This window comes from Podarcis gaigeae (assembly GCF_964106915.1).
Source record: "Podarcis gaigeae genome assembly, chromosome: 1".
NCBI lineage: Eukaryota > Metazoa > Chordata > Lepidosauria > Squamata > Lacertidae > Podarcis > Podarcis gaigeae.
In genome coordinates this window covers 80,875,813-80,888,648 of record NC_139678.1, presented here as the reverse complement: position 1 = coordinate 80,888,648, position 12,836 = coordinate 80,875,813, and the positions used below count along the sequence as shown (strand labels likewise).

The 12,836-nt window shown below is 45.2% G+C and overlaps 1 protein-coding gene across 5 annotated transcripts in view; it reads right to left on the bottom strand.

Annotated features, from left to right (window-relative positions):
- The window catches only part of SYT7 (synaptotagmin 7), a 218,510-nt gene that overhangs the window by 26,655 nt on the left and 179,019 nt on the right, over positions 1 to 12,836 (bottom strand). For all 5 annotated transcript variants that reach the window (XM_083699296.1, XM_083699292.1, XM_083699293.1 and 2 more), the window contains one exon: positions 5,823 to 5,958. In XM_083699296.1, coding sequence (XP_083555422.1) covers positions 5,823 to 5,958 — 136 coding nt within the window. The remainder of the gene's footprint in view (positions 1 to 5,822; positions 5,959 to 12,836) is intronic.

The window sequence follows — 12,836 nt, the reverse complement described above, 5'->3', positions numbered from 1 at the left end:
TGTTCCCCACTGTTGAAGGGAAAGAGTGTTAAAGCAATATATCGTAGTTCAGACAAGACCAAGAATTCACATATAGCAGGGGTTGGGATTAGGGCTTATGAAGCCTTCCAACCTGGCTTGTGGCCTCTCATCCATTTGCCTCCTCCTATTTTGCCCTTCTGTGGTTTCATCTGGCCCATAGCAATCTAAGCATCATGAGGAGAGAGAGAGAGAATGTTTGTCCACACTGGAGTTTACTGTGTGTTTGCAGCTGCTTGCCTTCCCATTTAATTTGCACAGTCTGCATGATAATACCCTCAACAACACAAATCTCTGCGCATCCCCCGTGTAAATTCAGGGTTACCTGATAACAGGGATAACACAATAATTTGGAGTAAAACGGGCTCCAAACTGCTCCACACAATTTACAATTGGTTTCCTTTCTTTTAGGGCCATGCTTTTAACTATTTCTAATGTGCTTCGGAATGGATTCTTTCCCTTTGGATCCCCCATGTTTGCACAAAACCAGAAAAGTGCAAAAGAGAATTTACAATTGCTGATGTTGGTGTTTTTGTGCACTTCTTGATGGGGGCAGGGATTTTCAAAAACAAAATGCATGTGCAGCTATCTGTGCACATGCTCTGTCGGTACTTAAGCAGCATAATTGAATCAACAAATTAGAAGGCAGGGAGAAACACAGAAGGGAGCACCTATTGGTATGAATGAGAAACACAGAAGTTGCTCCTCATATACAAATTCAGATATGTGCTTGAGTGGACTACTCCAGTCAAATTCAAATGGGGGAAAAGTGGACCAAACAATGCTCAAATGTCGAAATTAAAATAAAAAAATTAAAAGCAGCACCGTATAGACCAACTAAATTTGTTCTGGTATAAGCTTTCGTGTGCATGCACAAAATGGGTATGGTTTGAGCCAATCACCCATCTCCTACTACCCTTTTGAGAAATACCCCACTCCACCCTCCCTCTATATATAAGGGTCTGGTGACTTATGTTTCAGTGTATCTGAAGAAGTGTGCATGCACACAAAAGCTTATACCAGAACAATCTTAGCTGGTCTATAAGGTGCTACTTTTTATTTTTTATTTTTTTAATTTCAACTGCGTCAGACCAACACGGCTACCTACCTGAATCTAGAATGCTCAAATGTGGACAAGAGGAGAGAGAGAGAGAGAGAGGGGGGGGGGCAGGCTAGCAAGCTAACTGATTGCAAGCTTGGATGGTCAACCACAGAGTGTGAGAACCAGAATACAGGAAGCTTTCCTGTCTGACTGTTTGATAGTTTCTCTCTTTCCCTCTGGAGAAAACAAAGTAGGGGAATAATGAAGAAACCAATGGGTGAAAGGTGCAGAGAGGGGAATGAATGACTGAAATGTGGGCTGGGGAAGGCCAGCCAAAACGAAAAAGGAGGAGATAATGATGGATAATGGGTTTGGCTAGGAGTGTGAACCAAGAAAGTGCAGAGGTGAGCAACAGAAAAAAACCTGATCCTAGGTCAGTCAGTCTCTCTGTGTGTGTGTGTCTGTGTGTGTGTGTGTGTGTGTGTCTGTGTGTGTGCGCGTGCGCACAAATGAATGAATGGGCAAGTATATGGATTGGCTGTGTGTATGGGTGGATAGTTGGGTGTGGTGTTTGGTTAGATAGTGCATGTTTGTGAGGGATAATAGAAGAGAGAATATATGGATGGTGAATGAATGGAGTGCATACCCACAGAAGTGGGTAGGTGGGATTTCTGTGTGAGAGAAATGAATGGATTGTGAAGGGGAGAAACAGGGACCTACAGAGAGAAAAAGAGATGTCAGAAAGAGAGAGAAAAGTGCTGTCACCAACTATTTTTTTTGGTCACCCACTAAATTTTGGCCTACTACCAAAATAGGTGTCTACTACCAATAGGTGGGCCACCAACCATTTTCCCTTAAGGCAATGTGGCCCTTGACTGAAAAAGGGTGTGAAGGGGAATACACAGGAGACAGATGCAGCAGATGTACTGTACTTCAAGCATGCTTTCCTTCTTTCCTTGCTTACCTGTGTGGGGTGCTTTGTCCTGACATCTCCAGGTGTAGGAATGGAGGTAGCTGTTGGGTGTCTACGCCTGGAGTCTCAATGTGAGATTCTTGTATGAGTTTATACTGGTGGCGGTAGGCTGTGAGTGAGCGCCGAGTCCAAGCATATTCTGTGCTCTGCCATGGCAATGTGTGTGGAGCATTTGTTGATGGGAGAGCAGTTATTTTACATGTCTTCCCCTTTCACTGAAATCAGTGGGGAGGAAATTTCCTGCACCAGGTCTGGAGGTGGTGTAAAGTTGTGTCATCAATGGAGGCATGGCCACAGGAGTATAGAATATGGCATAAATGTGTGGTCACCTCCATCTACCTCACAACTCCACCTTGTTTTGGCCACTTTCCTGACATGCGTTCGCTACCACAGCAGATGCACCAGCATAGCATCTGGAGTGTTTGCCAGGGTAGTGATGCACCTGGTGTTTGGCCAGAGTAGCAGCATTTCCTCCAGATTCTCTGTCCCCATCAGCTGGTGGAACTTGAATTGGATTGCTCTGTTATTTGTCTTTTCCCCCCAAGCTAAAAAGCCCTTCTTCCAACTACAGTCAAAGGAAACTATCAGTATGGAAAGACAAAGAAATCTAAGACTAGAACCGTTTTCTAACTCCCAACCATTGCCAGGGGTCTGGCAACAAAACCGACCAAAGAAACAATAGCTTCAAACAAACAAACAAACACGCGTTGGCCTACATATTAAAAATCACCGTACAGATACATTTACTTTCTGTTTAAAGTGGACAAGGAGCACAAAGAGAGGCACTTATGAATTAAGCTTGATACATTTATGAAGGCAAAAGTCCAGAAGTGAATGTTCCATATGTGCGATGGGACCCTCTTTGACTCCTTGCCTCAGGGCCCCCCTCATATGGCTGCATCCCAGGGATCAACTGTGCCTGTGATTTAATGAACCCAGCAGACAGTTCCACGCCTGCTGTGTTCTCTGCAGTCCAGCTCATTAATATTTCCCAGCAAACAGGAACTAGCTGATGGGAAGTGGGAGGAGACTAGAAGAGTGGGGGTGCTAGAAATAAGGAGACCCACTGGGAAGAAGTGGGGTGGATAGTGAGGGACACAGGCAATACATAAAGAAACACTTTCAAGGTATAAAGAGCATCAGCAGGAGCACACTGGTATCCTGCACTTCTCCAAGCAGCTTGGACTGGTGCACAGAACACTGAATTTGCACCATCTTATCTTCACAGCAAGCTAGTGAAGCAGGTTAGGCTGAAAAAACAGGGACTTTGCCCAAGGTCTCCCAGTCTCTTCCATTTACAAATCTTTCAACTAAGAGTATTCCACACTAGCTTCGGAGTCCTACTACACACAAGAGTGTCTAGAGAAGGAGAAAAATAGCTGCTATGGTAGCTTAATAACATGTGAAATGGTTCCTTCCAAAAACTTGCCAAGTAGTCTTACTTTTCTCTACAGAGTTCTTAAAATGATGACAAAGTCACTAAAAGACCATTTGTAGCAATCCAGAGTGGATTTTTCTTTGACCTTTCAGGCCAAAACAGGGGTGTAATAGAGAGGCCAAGTGCAATAATTGTAGCTATCATTTGGTCACCTGGATGCATAAAGTATATCATTATGGAACAGTTGATAATAGATCATTGCCTCTTATGTTAGGGAAGTATATATAAATGAAAAACAAGCAGGAAGGTAACAGGCTTTTTCTTTGTTGAAAATCAATACATGAACTCACCTTAATATGTTTGAAATATAGCAGCTTATTGACCACAAATTTCAATAATGGACCTGACGCACAGCTAGCAATGTTCAAAACAGATTTAAATTTGGATTGCTAGTCACTCCACTGCTTTTATCCCCTATGCAAACACATCTGTCTGAACGTTGTATAACCCTGGAAACCTTGTTTCATTATCCCCCACCCCTGAATAAATCAATAAGGATACAGTGAAGAGTTCAAGAGAGGGGTTTTTTATTTTTATTATTTTTGAACAGGGCAAAGGTAAGAACCTGCTCAGCTCGTGGTGATGCAAAGCAGCGGGAGCCCCAAAATCTAGGAAATTAAAATATTGGGAAACCCTGGATGAAAACAGAATGGCTGGTGCTGGGAGGGTTCGGACACAAAGCTGGGAGACCCTTCTCATAGATAACGTCTGTGTTTCATGGGAGTGTATGTCCCCCTGTTCAGCAGAGCTAACAGCAGCTTCGGCGGTGAGGTTTAAGATGGGGGAAATGGTTTGAGGAGAAAGGGATAATATTTTGCCCTGTGCTGCTTCCCCAGTCAAATTTGGAACCCCAACAGCAGTTTAATAAACAACAAAGGGTGATCCAATCACGGATTTCCTGCGTCTCATGCACTTTGGGCCTGAAACTCAAATAGCCTAGCTGCACTTATTCACACTCCACTAACTTCTTGCTTAGATTACTGTGATGCATTCTACCTGAGACTGTCTTACAAAACAGACTAAAAACTCGAGGTGTTCCACAACAGGGAAGCAAGATTGTTAACAGGGACTGGCCAATATGTTCCTACTACACCAGCACTTTGCCATCTGCACTGGCTGCCAGGCTGTTTCTGGGTCAACTTGAAAGTGCCAGTATTAACATTTAATGACCTCAATGGCTTGGAGCCAGGTTACCTGAAGGATCACCTCCTCTCAGGTATACCTGCCTGGATCCTAAGAGCATCTTCAGAGGCTCTTCTTCAGGTACTCTCCCAAATAAAGTGAGATGGATGACCACTAGGGAGAGGGCCTTTTTCTGAATCAACACCAGGATGGCACTTTGGTTGCACAATGCCTTCCCCAGAGAGGCTTGCCTGGCACTTACATTGCAGTTTTTTGGCGGCAGTGGAGACCTTTTCTTACTTCCGCACTTTTTGATTTTTAAAACCCTGTTTTTATATCTTGGCTAGTGCTGTTTCTGTGCTGTAGGTTTTATTCTGATGTAGATTTAATTTGGTTTTTTTAAATTTCATTTATTTATTACATTTATATCCTACCTTCCCTCCAAGGTGTCGCCACCATTTTATCCTCAAAACAACCCTGTGAGCTGGGTTAAGAGGTGGTGACTGGCCCAAGGTCACCCAGTAATCTTTGTGGCTGAATGGGGGTTTAAACCCTGGTCCCTAGGCCCTACACTCCAATATTCTAACCACTTTACCACACTGGCTCTTTTGAATGTTGTGTTTTTATATTTTAAAAATTGTACAACAGTCAGATAACTTACTGTTAATGGATGGTATAAAAATGTTGCAAATAAACCAGTAAGTAGTTCCAATTCCAGAGTCATCTGTGTAGAGTAGGACAAGAACTTAAGACTGGATTTAAGTCTCGGCCTCACTGTTCTGGAAGTGGAGGCTGAATTCAATTAGAACACACACATATACACAGTGGGAGGAATTCTGCGAAGCACTATGGCAGTCATTCTGTCAGTGAATGCTTTCAGTTTGCTAGATAGAATGATCCCCTCCTTCCCTCTTGTGCACTGTTCTGGGGGTTCTCCTGACCCCCAAGCCAATTTTGGGATGGGGTACAGGGGAGGAAATTGGGGGACGGTCCCATTGCACTAGCAGAAGTCCTTGTGCAGGCTAGTGGGACTTGTTAGTTGAATCTTCCTGCCATGTGGGGGGGGGGAGAGAAATAGAGAGAAAAAGAGAGAGAGAGAACACTTTTGGAATAGAAAAGGAATATGGTCAGATGTGCCTAATCCAGAATAAAGACCTTGCTTCCTCCAGACTTTATGGGAATATATACTGTGAATTATTATTATACTGAGCAACCCTGATAGCACTCACCATCAGCATCTCACTGGTCAGGGAGTTTACGAGGTCCGAGACGGATGAGCGAGGCTCTGTTTTATGGTCAGGCTCCTCGTGTTGTGTCTGTCCTGGCACAGGAGCTGTGTTTACCGCTTTGCCACCAGAGGGCAACCTGGGAGAGATAGGAGAAGCACATTATGCATACGCTTTGGAGACAACAGAAATACAGGATTCAAGACAAGGAGGAAAAACATAGCTCATGGCAGAACTAGAGAACTGAGGGCTAAACCTCCAGTACAACTCTGATAACTCATCTCATTTCTGTGATTTCCCCCTTAAACCTACCCCTGTGGAATCCCAAACCAGCTTTACGTACTTGCTTTTTCAATGTTTATTTCGAGCCTTTGGACTCAGCAACCTTCTCTTCTTCTGTCCCTTCTCTCCTCTCTCTTTGTCCTTTATTGACATTTAAGTTGTTAACCCTGTGAGGAGATGGGTCTGTCCCTTTTCTATGTCACACTCAATGAATAAATAAAACACCCACCATATCACTTCATTCTTGCTCAGGGTCTTTCCTGGTTCTGATTTTAAGATTATTACATACACACACCCCTTCCATTTGGATGGACCATCTCCCCACCACCAAAAGACCCCATATGAAACTACATGTCTTTCTCCTTCTGAGTATTTAGATACCATTTCTGTGCTGTGTCAATACATATGGGATTGAGCTGGAAAGGGAATACTGAAGCTTCATAGTTGTAGGCTGGTCTGTGCTGGTACTTCTTGCAAACTCTCTTCCTGCCTCTCCAGGCCATTAACCTTCTCCAAATACAAACATTCCCTTTAACAAAGAGGCAACCACCTTTGTTTGCTTTCCTCGACAGGAAAATTCTGAAATGACGTACGGCCAGATGGCTTCTCTGCCAACCTCAGTGTATGAAGAGTTCCCAAGAAACCTGAGCACTGGGTGTTGACGGGATGTCTCACAAGAGCCCAGGGAAAGAGCAGAATTGGGCTACTCTGCCTGGGTCAGGTTAGGTATTTAGTTCAAAACTTGGCAACAGTTAATTAACTCCGTAACACCTCATCTTTTGCCAGATAGGTTTGGGGAATGCTGTTTTGGCTAGTCATCAATTATGCCTCCTGGTGCCATTTCATATCGGGCATAACGTGGCAGCTGCTTTTCAAGTTACTTTTATTTACCACACAGAGGGAAATTGATAAGTGGTAGCACCCTTGGAAATCCCCTCCATTGATTGGTTACTGTTTTGTTCCCACAGCAGCATTGCTACAAATAAGCAATGTGATTAAGGAAGCAACTGTCTTACTGCATACACATACAAATGTGCCTTCTTCCAGGGTCCTGTGAGCAAAACATTGCACTCCTAGCTCCATGGCTGCATTCAAAACATGCCTGATTTTATGCCCCTCCCCTCAATTTTCAGGAAGGCTATTGCAAGCTCTCCAGAAGATCCAAGCATGATATGGGCTGCTTCAGTGGTCTCATCATGTCAACTGACACTTGCAACACAGTCACAAACAGATCAATGATCTCCCTATGTCGGTGTTTGCAGCACTCACAAGAATGTGGGAGCTCAAATTATCCAGGCCAGGCAAATTGCTACACCTAGGATAAGGAGGTGGAGCTCTACAGGAAGCCAAGAGAAAGACATGAGCCAGGAGGAAGAGAGAGGAGCTGGCATTAAGCAGAAGGCTGGAAAGGGCACATATAGGAGGAGAGACATAAACTTGCTCCTTGCCTAAGGAAAGGATATTGCAATGGATGCACAAGGAGACAGCTGGCCACAATTACAGACTGCTGGACACACAACGCAGGCATAGAAAGGCCCACACACTGATATATAAAGATACTGAAGAGAGTGTGTACACCACCTGCCTGGATGGGTACAAGGAAAATGCAGATAAACAAGGAACAACTCCATGTTACATGTACTGAGGGTGCAGGCATGGGAAGCTGGAAATTTGCCCCTTTCTGGATCTAGCCAAAATTGTCTAAGTGAAGAAGATGCTGAGCCCAGAAACACCAACAGAATGTACTTTGCTTAGAATATGCAATTGAGCATGATGAGTGGTTGGGCGGTGTGTTTGTTACTAGCTTGAACAGCTGGTGGGCTGTGGTGCAAGTACTTGGGCTCAGAAACCTGCTCTTCCAATGTAGCTCTGTGCGAATTCCATGACAGAGTGATGATCGTCATAGTTGGAGGCGGTTCATGTGCATCCTAGTGTGAACTGAGCTCCTGTAGGCAACGGCGTAACCAGCTGCTTGGGTGCCTGGTGGGGGTGTGTGTCCTGCAGCTGGGGGCGGGGCTATCCCTGCCCGTGGGGTCGTCGCGAGCTGCCCATGGGGGTGTGGTGAGCCTCTCTGACGCCTCCCCCTCAGTTGTAGGGTGGCTGAGGAAGAGGCAGTAGGCAGATGCAAGTCCCACACTGCCATTTCAGGCAGTGCAGGACCTGCAGGCACCTAAGCCACCACGTCACTCCTAAAAAATTTCATAAGCCCAATTAAAAAAAACCAAACTCATTTTGTCACACACACCCTCAGTGATGACACCTGGGGTGGCCCACATCCCCCGCACCCCCTTCCTCCACCACTGCCTGTAGGTTGCAAGTTTGTTCACACCGTAGCCGTGAGAATGTTGGGGTTGAACGTGGGAGAGCCAGACTCAAATTCTCACTCCGTCATAAAGCCCAGGGGTAGTGATAGGTCAAGCTATTGTTGAGGAAAGGATAGGAAATCAGCACACAGTCCCACTCCCCACCCCATGCAGCAATGTAACTAATGAAAAGGCCTTAAGAAAAAAGAATTGCCCATAAGCTTGTCGTTCTAGCCTTCTCTGTGCGTGCGTGCGTGCGTGCGTGCATGTGTGTGTGTGCGCGCACGCGCACAACACTGTGGTGACAGACTCCTCTCTCAGTCTATGCACATTCATGTTGAAGACTGAAAAGACATAGAAAGCTGACTTATACCACATCAGACTACTCATCCATCTCTCCCAGCACTGCTTGATCTGACTAGCAGTGGCTCTCTAGGGCCTCAGGCAGAAGACTTCTTCTCATCACCTGCCCCCTGATTCTTTGAACTGGAGCTAGCTGCCAGGGATTGAGCCTGGAAGCTTTCGTATGCAAAGCAAGGGCTCTATCACTGAGCTTAACTGCACATGTGGAGGGCTCTCAGCATGCATTCAGAAATGAACTCTGAAAAAATCAAGGTTTCCAAAGAGGCAGAGAGGAGCCCTTCATGATAAGAATGACACCTGCCAATAATGGACAGTTTCTGGATTAAGTTTGATCAGCTGGACCTCATTCACACAAGTTTTCTATAGGATGTGGGGGCAGGGGGAGGAGGAAAGCCTAAGAAAAATGCAGACACGCATTGTTCAGAGGCAGACAAATAATATCAAGGAGATGCTGACCAAGATGGAAAACCCAAAGACATTGATTATATACAGATAGCCTCTTGACATATCACAAAGATGATATAATAACCACAAAGAGAGAGACGAGCGTATGCCAATGGACTTATGTAATGGCTCATTACATGCGCATCTCCAGGCACGCTGACATGCAGACACATCATACACAAGATCCAAACACACTGATACCCATCAATAAATACAGCAATACAGATACACATAAATAGATCAACAAGCATCAGGCTCATGCAGAGGGACAGACTCTCGGGTGGGAAATTCTAGATATAAAGATTACACCCTGAGGCAGACTGACATATACAAAGATGCTGGGTGTATACTGACATACAGACTAGCACATGCAGGCACAGATAAAGGAGACCAGAATAGCTGGAGACCAAAAAAAGAAAAAAAGTTAAAAATAAAGTGAGAGCAAATGTGTGTGTGTGTGTGTATGTGTGTGATTGACTGTCAGAAGGTATGACAAATCCAGAGTTATTTTTGCAACCCCAGAGTACTGGATCAGCTGCAAGGCTGTCTGGGAGTTGGTGAGTGCTGCAGAAGTCACAGAATAAAGAGAGAGAGAGAGAGAGAGAGAGAGAGAGAGGGAAGAGAGAGAAAGAAAGAAAGAAAGAAAGAAAGAAAGAAAGAAAGAAAGAAAGAAAGAAAAGAAAAGAAAAGAAAAGAAAGAAGAGAGGGTGCCTTTCATCCCAGGATCTGCAGGATGCCTCCTGCTGGAACGGAAAGAGGGTGGAGAAAAGTGTAGCAGGAGAGAAACACACAACCATATGCACACACACACATCCACACACACACACACACACACACCACAAAGATTCGTAGAGGAGGAACAGCCACCACACACAGAGAACAAGGCACTGGACTGGAGCTGCCGAGGTTGACAAGGGGGAAAGTTCAGGCAGCAACAAGAGCAGCAAGGCTAGAAGAAGGAAGAGGAGAAAGTGCAAGGAGGATGAGGGTGAGGATATATTACATTGGGGTATGGGATGGCAGAACATCGTGTGATCACTGCTGAGGAGAGGAGAGACTGAGGTAAAAGGGATTTCAATGCAACCAGAACAACCCCTCCCTCCCTCACAGCAAGCCCCCAAAGACTGCATCACAAGCCCCTCTGCAATCATTGTACAATCATCAACATTCCATAGGCCAGGCAGGCAGAAAAGGTGGGTGGGGGGCAGGCGGGCAAATAAAAAGAGGCAAGAGAATGTGGAAGAGAGGTGTAGGGAAACAAAGAAGCAGTATGGCGAGTGTGCAGAGGAAGCAAGGGAGAAGTTGACCACAGGTGGAGAGGGAAGAAGCAGAGACAATATTCCACAAGGAAGGCAGGGAGGGGAACAGGTTGAAAGGCAGAGCTTGAGACAGATGTCCAATTCAGACATTACTGAGTCTGGTGGTAGCTGCCAAGATCCCCACTGCTCCATCGCAGGAGGCTTTAGTAATGCATTAGGCTCTGATCATAGATGGGTATGCTGATCACATCACTCTTTCCCACACTGTCAGCCTCCAGAGAGAGGGGGAGCAGTGGTTTGGAAAGGAATGGTGTGACCAGTGGAGCAGCTTGCGATCAGAGCTGAATGCATTACCAAGGAGATGGGGGACCAAACTAATACGTGGGAAGTTGTTTTCCTGAATCTCAGTAAAGTATCAAGGGCTTCACAGGAAAACAAGAAAGGCAGGTGGTAACCATGACTTCTTCTGATTCAGAAAGTTGTGTTTTTTCTAAATATCAGATACAGGAACTGAAGACAGGAAGCTCTGAGAGATGCTGAGTTCCTGAGGCACAGACAAATGAACAGTTCATATCTCCTTACATCTCCACTGATTCTGCTATCCTGCATGAGATCTGCACAACATTTGGGATTAGGTTTAGGTTTCCTTGTCTGACTGGGCCTGTGGCACCAAAATTTCTCCATTAAGTTATTTGTTGAGACACGACACAAGGACACATTCCAGATTAAACTGACAACATACCCTCCAATCGTCCCTATTTTCCGGTAACATTCCTAGAATTACAAAAGCCATCCTGGCTTCTGATTTGATTCCAGAATGTCCCAAGGATGAGCTGGTGCTGGCATTTGCAGTGGTGCCGTGCTCTCACACAAGTCAGAACACAACACCCAAAAGTGTCTTTTGGTGCTGCACTCTCACATGAGCCACCTGACTTGTGTGACACCAAAAGACGTGTGGTCCCTATTTTCATCAGGGGAATGTTGGAGGGTATATGACAGCCGTAAGTGCAAGATTACGATAATAATAATTTCAGTACGAGCTCTGAGTTTTCTGCTCCCACAGTGTAACTGTATAGAAGTTAATAGAAGCTTGGAAGTCTAGGAAGACAATTGTTGCATGCCTGTACTAAAGCAGGAGTGGGGAGCTAGTAGTCCAGGGGTCAGATGTGAACTGGGAGCCTCTCCATCTGGCCCATCACAACCTCCTGCCACTCCTTTGGTGCCAATGGAAGAGTCTCCTAATTTCAACGGTTGCACAGGGAGTGTTTTTTGTGTGGAAGGGTGGCTTGCAGCTGCCTCTACATCCTTTGGACTGCAGTGCCCCTTATATCCCCGCCCCAAATTAAGTTAATTAGGTTTGAAAAGAGCCTTCCATCGGTGGCCCAGAAAATGATATACAGTGAGGGCCAAGCTTTCAAAAGAAGTGAGAAGAATCTATACCCCCTGCTTTGGGCAAACTGGAGAGCCTTCATTTCCTCATATTAACCATGAAAGAAGCTTACAAAAGCACAGCTCTTTCTCCGTGGGATTCCCTCCAGACTAACAATGTGAAATGGAAAAGGCTCTTCAGAGCCAATCCCTGCAAAACATCTCTTACACATACAGTGGCCATGTGCCCAACTCCTTCTTGTCTTGAAATTATGGGAATCATTGTGTGATGGATGCAATAAACACATGTAGGTTTCTTATTACTGAAGCTGGTTACAAGAGATAATGTTCTCATCAAGCTGGGACTGGGGCGGCCTGATTACGTAGTGGCCTAATAGGACTCTTTATTCACCTGCTACTACTTAAAATTGCAGGTTGAAAAACTATGCAATTGGATGATCAAATGGAAAGTGCTAAAATATGTAGTGAAATATAGCCTCAGCAAGGTAAAAATAGTCAGCAGGCGAGAACGGTGCCAGTTAATTAATGCACTGATCATGTGAAATCTGCTCCTTCGCACCTCCTCTCCTTAAAAGATGGAATTTAATGTACATGTGGAAGTGTTTGAGGCCTCTGCTTCTAGCTAGGCACTTCCTCTCCGAGAACCTATTTTGTAAGTCACACAATATGACCCTGTTAGATCCCATTAGTCAAGTGAGGGAGTGTATGGGAAGGGGAAAACAAGGAAGGAGAGACTATTCTTGCTTCATAGGGAGCAACCTGCAGGTCCTGAGGGTAGCTCTGAATTAGGAGTGTCAGTGTGCCTACTGCATCTTCAGGAGAAGAATGTGCTGCACCCAGGTAGTTTGAGATAGGCCGTATTATGATCAGGGTCCCCAATGTATTAGCCTTCCTAATGCTAAATTCCAGACCTGCCAAAAGGGGCCAGTCACAATATTGGTAGCCATGGAGTCCAGGGCAAATGTCTTATGTACCTG